The following is a 7545-nucleotide window of genomic DNA, read 5'->3' as shown; positions in this document are numbered from 1 at the left end:
CATACATACACACATACACACATACATACACACATACATACATATGCACGGCATGCAAAAATGACAGGACATGACCACCTGTCAAGCTGCGTCACTTCGCTTTCTGCTCGTGCACGTGCACAAGCAAAACACACACGCACAACCCTACGTTGTACCGCAGTTGTCAACTTTTCATCATCGTTTTCCTTCCCCCACGACAGCAACTCATTTCCATAAATACTGCAGTACTGCCGTACGCGCTCCGTCGCCACGTTGGAAAACACAGCCGTACATCAACGCGCCCCATTTTTCCCCCCCACCACCTCCCCACTCCATAAACCAGTCATATATTCTTCCAAAGCAGGGGAGGCGAAAACAAAAGAGTTTTTTGAAGAAAGAAGAAGTGATGGAGATGACGATGCTGATGCTGATGAAAAGGAGAGGAGGAGGGGACGAGAGAAACACACAGAAGCTTGTGCGGTGGTAATTTAAAGGATGCGTTTGCTCCGCGTGTATCTCATGACCGCAAAGAAGATCCAGGCACACCCCAGCACGATCGCAGCTGTGACGCCCCAAAACGACACAGCGCTCTGCTCCAAGTTCGACCTCATGTTCATGCCAAAGATGCCGGCCAGCATGGCGCCCACTGCGGCAGCGAAAGAGCCGATAGACAGCATCAGCTCCAGTCGGTTGACTTCGTAGCGACGGGCGCTGAGAGATACCCCGATCGATTCCTCCAGATCGCGAGCACCGGCCAACATGCGCTCCGCCTCGGACTGCGGTAACAGTTAAAGTCGGGGTGTGAATAGTGGTTTGGCCGATTGAACTGATGGTCCGCGAGGAAGAAGAAAATAAGCACATACATACATACATGGAAGTCACAAAAAGTCACAGTATGCAGCAGACCATTGCCAACTGGGCATAACGGGTGTATGGGTGTATGTGGGTACGTGGGTGTGTGGACAGAAAGGTCGGGACCATTCTCTTCTCCCATACTACATCAACATCGACATGTTCACACTCACACACCCACACCCACACACACATACACACCCCCACCCCCAAACCCCCCCACACACACACTCACACACCCACCTACCTGCAACCCACTCGCCCTCTGCAAGTAGAATTCCAACAGGTCCTCCACCTCCTCGAGCTCGGCCTCCTCCTCCTCCTCCTCCACCATCTCCTCTAACGCATCCTGAGCCTCCTGGAGGTCCTCTTCGCTGTCACCTAGCCGGCTGTATGTATGTAAGTACGCGCGTATGTATGTTATGTATGTGTTGTGGGGGAGGAGGGGAGGAAGGGGTTCAAATGGTTACGTAACGGGGGAGGATTCAGTGATTAGATTGCCGAAACTATCTGCAACAAATCTGGAGAGAGAGAGAGAGAGATATCAAGTGCTTGAAATTGGATCGAGTACGACGCCCGTACCTCATAAAGTCAGCTTCTTCGATAAGTTCTTTGCGGCGATCCCGCTCTCGTTCTTCCTTTCGCACGCCGGCTGCCGTTGCCGTACCGGCGGCGGCGGCGGCTGCAACACCGCTGGAGCCCAGGCTGCCGGCGGCGGCGCCGCTGTCGTCGCGACCCTCGCGCACCCAGCCAAATCGCGCGCGAAGCTCTCTCAACCGCTCTCTGTCGTACTTTGTACGGAGCTCCCTCAGGCGCTCCTGCCGCGCCGTCGTAGGCTCCCGGCGTCCCGCTGCCGCCGCCGCTGACTCGCCAAGGTACGGGCCCCCTTGCATCGGGGGGTACGCCACTACGCCATTTCCGCCGCCAACAGCCGACGATGGCAGCGGCGCCGGTGGCGGCGGCGGCGCCAAGCCGCCAGGCGAATACACCCCACCCGGCCCGCGTACGACAGCCACGCCGCTCACACCGGGAATGTGTGGATAATAGCCGCCGCCGCCGCTGCCACTCCCGTTCAAACCCGGCGGCGAAACATAACCATTCAGCTTCGCCGCCCCAGGAGACAATGCCGACGGTGGCGGCCCTACCGGGCCGTACGGGCCGTACAGCGTGACGCTGCCGCCGTCGGCACCAGTCCCCGGCGGCGAAGCCGCCGCCGCCGCCGCCGTCGACGTCAACGGCGGCGTTGCTGGTGGCATTGACATTGGCATTGGCGGCATCGGCAGCGCCGCCGTGATCGGCTGTCCGTCATCCAACGCCCGCTCCTCCAGCTCCTCCTTGATCTCCCTGGCTCGCTCCACCTCCCGCTCCAGGCGGTTGCGCTCCCGCTGCCGCCGGCGGTCCTCTCTCCGAGGGCGGCTGCTCAGATTGAGCTCCCTCAGCTCGTCCTCGTCGTCCATCAGCTCCTCCAGCATCTCCCTACGATCACCCCCTCCCCCACCATCGTCAACAGAGTGAGGTTCCAGCAGACGATAATTCAAGTAAACTACAAAAGACCACAAGACGTTCCCCCCCAGGCCCCCATTCCCCACTCCCCCACTCCCCCAATACCCCACCCCCAACCCCCCCAGCCCCCCCACTCCCCCACACCCACTCCCCCCCACAACCCCCCACCTCAACGTGTCCGCCTTGTCCTCCAGCTCCACCAGCGCCTGCTTCACACGCCGCAACTCCTCCAGGTTCACCGGCGTGATGTCACCCGGCAGCTTAGTCAGCAGCGCCGACACGCGGTCCGTGACGCCGCTCATCTCCGCGTCCAGGCGACCCACGGCCACCATCAGTGCGCCCTCGAGGACCTCCAGCTCGAAAGGCGGTGTGCGGCTGGACGAGTCAAACTTGCCCTGCGTGTACGTATGTATGTATGTATGCATGTATGTATGTATGCATGTACGTGTTTAAGTGTGTAGGCGTGTACATGCGTGCAAGCGTAAGGTGTGCGCTGGGTCGCGCTCGGAGGGGACACACGGCGAGGCAGTGCATGTTGCGGAAAACACACATTTACATACACCGTATTGATGAAAAGAAAATACCATGTTCGGATACTCCCATAGATTCCCCGGAGGGGGGAAAAAGGGGGGAAATGAGTTTTCTTCCCCCCCTCTGGACGCACCCCGTCTTCTCAACTCCCCCCCGCGGAATTGCAGTGTACCTGTACGGCATGAAGTTTTGATCTACACCGTGTGTACATCAAAACACGCGAAACGCGCAAAATACCTGGTAGTAAAACCGTGCCATGTAGTCCGCGTGCGACACGTTCACGTAGGCGGACGGGGGCCCCCGCATGAGTGCCTGCTGCCGGGCTTGGCCGTGGGTCTGGAGCCGCGGTAACACCACCTCTAAGAACTTTCGAGTGGTGGCCGAGTTGGGCTCGAACAGCAGCGCCTTCTCCGCCGTCACAATAGCCCTGAGGGCGATGGTTATGGTGGGCATGGTGATGAACCAGGGAGGCGGAATATGTATGTATGTATGTATGTACGTACGTATGTATGTACGTACATATGTATGTATGTATGTATGTATGTATGTATGTATGTACGTACGTACGTATGTACGTACATATGTATGTATGTATGTATGTATGTATCTAGGGCCAGTGTGCACAAGTAGCCCCGCCCCAGCCAACCCCCATCCCGCACCCACCTCGCTCTCCCCCTCCTGCCACCCCCCCGCCCACCTGACACCGCCCAAGTTGAGCAGCAACACGTCCTCCTTAATGGTGATGGAGGGGGAGGTCTTCGTGAAGTCGATGGAGGGGTCAATGCGCCGCAGGTCCCGGGGCTGCAGGCGGTGCTCGCGAAGCAGATCCCGACGTCGAACGAAAAACCGACGGGCGCGAGCTGTCGCGTCCAGACGCAAAACCTTAGCAGGGCAGGAGGTGGAGGAAGAGGAGGAGGAAGAAGAGCAGGAGGAGAGGAAGGAAAGAAGGGATGGGGGGACAGGACAGTTGGAGGGAATGTGGCGCGCGGAGTAGATGGTGGGTAATGACGATACCTAACCGCCCTAACTGCCGCCTAACGGTCTAACGGAAAACGCCTGACGGGGCCCATCTCACATTCACCGCTGAGCATGTGGGGGTTTCCTTCCCTGTGGAATTGTGTATGTGTGTACGATGTCGGTCACTGTTGCTGCTGCTGCAGCAGCAGCAGCAGCTTTCCATTTTCCACCTCCTGCTCTCTTTCCTCTCCCAATCCCCGCCAACATCCACTCCTCCCCCCTTCCCTCACGCATGCCCGCCTTGCCCCCCTCACGCACAGAGGCGAGGCGCGTGGCCCTGTCCACGGAACCCCCTCACCATACACCGTGCCCATCTTTACCGCGTGTTCTCTCCCCCAAGGGGCCCCCCCTACACACACGCTCACACGCTCACACCCAGCCAGCCGCCCCCCTGTACTGCCACCTCTGCTGCTGTACAACCTGGTACCCCCTGTTGCCGTACAACCCTCCACCCTCTACTCCACCCTTATCAAAACCCTAAACCCTTAAATCCTCCACCCACGCAGGGCGAGTGACTCGTGGCAACGTTCCACGAACAGCATGAAATCCTTTTCCCCAGAGAGAAAGGTACTTTCATAAACTGTACTCCCGGAGGGGAGTTTACGAAGAAGTCAAGCAAACACAAATGCTTTGCTCGAGACGTGACGAGATTGATGAACGTGCGGATGCGATGTGCTGTGTTGTGCTGTGCCCGTGTGCAGCCCCGGGAGGATGATGGGTCGGTAGACCGCATGGCCGAGCCCGTTAGGTGCGCGACTTGCCTCGTAGTTTGCTTTGCCGTAAGCTCCCGCAATGCCCTCGCCTTTGGCCGCGTCCGCGACGGCGTCCTCGTTTGCCAAGTCTGAGAAGTCCAGCGTGCTACTGCTGTACTCATCCATGGACGACAAGCTATCGCCGCCGTCCCTGCTGTCCCTGCTATCTCGACTGTCCTTGCTGCTGCTGCTATTGTTGTTATAAGTGGAGGACATGCTACCTGTGGAGCTCGCGTATCCGCTGACGATGCTGCCATTGTTGCCAGCGTGCTGAGCTGCGTGCGTTGCTGCACCTGCGGCCTCCAGCTGGTGCAGTATTTGGTTGGCGGACTGCATCATTTCCTCCGCCGTGTTGTGGGAGCTGGAACATTGTGGCACGAAGCGCTGTCCGGGCAGCCATCGCGCCTCGTCAAAACCTCGGCTGCCCGCTGCTGGCCGCGTAGGTAACGTCGCAAGCCGGCTAGCATGACTGCATTTATCAATATGTTCCCATGGATAAAAGCCATACCGCGAGCGCGCAAAGCAGCGACGACGCGCCGCAGGCCCGCTAAGGTGTTGGGCTACATCGTGCCTTCGGCAAGTGACATTTACTTCCTTGGGCACGAGCAGGCCCTTGTTCATTGCATCTTAAAACAGTTATCGCCTATCCCGAATCAGTATGCAATAAGGCTATCGCTCGGACACTTAAGGGTGCCCAAGCAAACCTAATAGAGAGCGGATGACAAAGGCTCTGTCAACAAGGTTCTGTGCATGGGGAGATTTGGCGGTCCATGTTCAGCAGCTTCGAGACCGTACGACTCGCATATGTAGATTTCCATTCGATCCGCAGTTCTTCACGTCGAATGAATATGTGGTTACAAGGTATCCCTCTTGTCATATCAAAAGTCAAGAATGCAAGGTGTCTTAAAACATTGTGCGTTCTTGCAATTGGTGACTTACACGGCTGAAGGTCAACTGGCGATTGACGATGTAAACTTCCTACCTGATTTGCCACCCTTCATTAAGATTATGCAAGGTTCAGCCCGTGAGAGATGGTTTGCGTCCAGCTTGCTTTGCTTGAGAGTTTCAAAAACAGAACGTCCGGCATTTTCACCCAGCCGTCCGGTCCCGCAAAGGCTGTAGCCACAACCAATACAGATGCTTGTGTGAAGCAAAATGTAGTGAATCATATGCTGAGAACTAATCCTTCCTATTACCAGTCATCCCGGGCGTGGGAACAACTGCCACTGTATAGGAAATCATGCTCCCAAGGGCTCAAATTTGCCCAAACACAAAAGGAAACTACCGTCGTGATGACATGTCTGTTAATCTGAGATATCGCCACAAGGCAATGTGAAGCCATAATGCGGCGCCTCCTCAGTGCACAGGGGACAGCGCCGCACCAATCAGCACCAATGTGCTCCAGATGCTCCTGCTGGCCTGACTAGCGTTGTACAGCCCGTATAGAACGCTAGCGTGGCAGCGAATAGCACAGGGAAGCGCATACCGGAGGAATCTCGGTACCGGAAATCCGAGAAGGCCAGGCGAGAGTCCACCACCTAAACAGTTAGTGGATACAACAATACAGCAAGGTCCTCGAAACACCGCTCAACTCTTGACCTGTCGTAATTGCGGCTGTTGAAGCTCTCTATTTCTGTTGCTCCTTACGCTGTCATTACGACTCTCACCCAACTGCCACCAGACGTGGTGTCCCCCATCCACTGGCCAGAGGTGCGAGAGTGTAGTAAAACCCTAAGACATTATGTCCCTTCCAGTCTTGCATCACCGCCTGTCCCTTTCGTTCTATCTGATGTCACCATGCTTATTTTTGAAAGAGAAGAGGACAACCCCCTTGTCGATTTCTCCCGCACACGTTTCGGATCTATCACGTCCTCACGTTTACGTACACCACGTGTACGAACATGAACAAATGGGTGACGTACCCGCCAAACACCGCATCCCTCCGCGCCATGTCCTTTTCATAAAAAGGTAAAAAGTAGCGCTCACTCAATTGTCAGTGGGTTTGTTGCCGCTGACTCATCGGATGTATTCCAAAAGCATATAACGTGCCTTTGCCCCTCGCCACACCTCACGTCATCACCGTGGTGGGGGCCATGAAGAATGAGACATGAAGAACAAAATCAAAAAAGTCGAAATTCCGTTGTTCAGAAAAAAAGAGGGTTTTAAAACATCCCTCCCCTCGAGCCAGCGGAATGAACCGAATCTCGAACTGGCGCTGCCCTTGCGAACTGCTGCCGCCGCCCCAGAAGCGAGAAACAAACACTTGGCCCATCGGGTTCCAAGGAAAGGAAGGAAACGCTTCTGGAGGATGAGCCACACCCTACCCCTGCTGCTCCACCATGACCAGCTTTGCTTCCATTCATCCAGGGCCTGCCCTCACCTGCCATCACCAAACCTATGCACGGGCCGTGCAAGGTATAGCAAAGCGTTGTCAGCCGTCGCTGCAGCAGACAACAGCAACGCGCCCTTGCGCCCTAACAGAGAAGACGACGAGAGCAAAAAAACACGTTTTTTGAGACACTTTTCTCTAGTCCGCTTGTGTCGTGGCGTGCATACGAAGGTGGGAGAAGCTGGGCTTACCAGCGCGTTCTCCAGTTCCGAGATACATGGACCAAACGCACGGCCCTGGCCCACACTGGCAACACGTGACACCGTCAATCGAAAAAGACGCCGCCATCGGTACTATGGTACCATCAACGGTAGAGCATGACCAAAAATGCCGTGAATTAGGGGTGCCATATATACCCGCTCCGTGGTCCCCTAGGTAGGATTCATAACGACGCGTATTACCGCAACAGAAATGTCTAAAGAGCTCATCTTTGACGCGGCACCCAGCTGCCGCGGGACAAGGTTAGAAACGTGCTTTACATACACACCCCTCTGGCGGCTCACCTCAAGACGTCATCAAAAT

At 56.2% G+C, this 7545-nt stretch overlaps 1 protein-coding gene across 1 annotated transcript; it reads right to left on the bottom strand.

Annotated features, from left to right (window-relative positions):
* Window positions 1-467: 467 nt before the first annotated feature.
* On the bottom strand, window positions 468-7311 carry mrs4 (Mg2+ transporter protein; the record flags this gene model as incomplete). Its single annotated transcript, XM_002955904.1, has 9 exons — window positions 468-755; window positions 1079-1220; window positions 1414-2307; window positions 2503-2684; window positions 3103-3292; window positions 3563-3747; window positions 4542-5065; window positions 7015-7029; window positions 7215-7311. The coding sequence occupies 9 exons, from the start codon at window positions 7309-7311 to the stop codon at window positions 468-470; spliced, it is 2517 nt and encodes an 838-aa protein (XP_002955950.1).
* Window positions 7312-7545: the final 234 nt, after the last annotated feature.

This window comes from Volvox carteri (genome assembly GCF_000143455.1).
Source record: "Volvox carteri f. nagariensis unplaced genomic scaffold VOLCAscaffold_56, whole genome shotgun sequence".
Taxonomy (NCBI): domain Eukaryota; kingdom Viridiplantae; phylum Chlorophyta; class Chlorophyceae; order Chlamydomonadales; family Volvocaceae; genus Volvox; species Volvox carteri.
The sequence above is the reverse complement of the archived record's forward strand: the minus strand, read 5'-3'. Positions and strand labels throughout refer to the sequence as shown.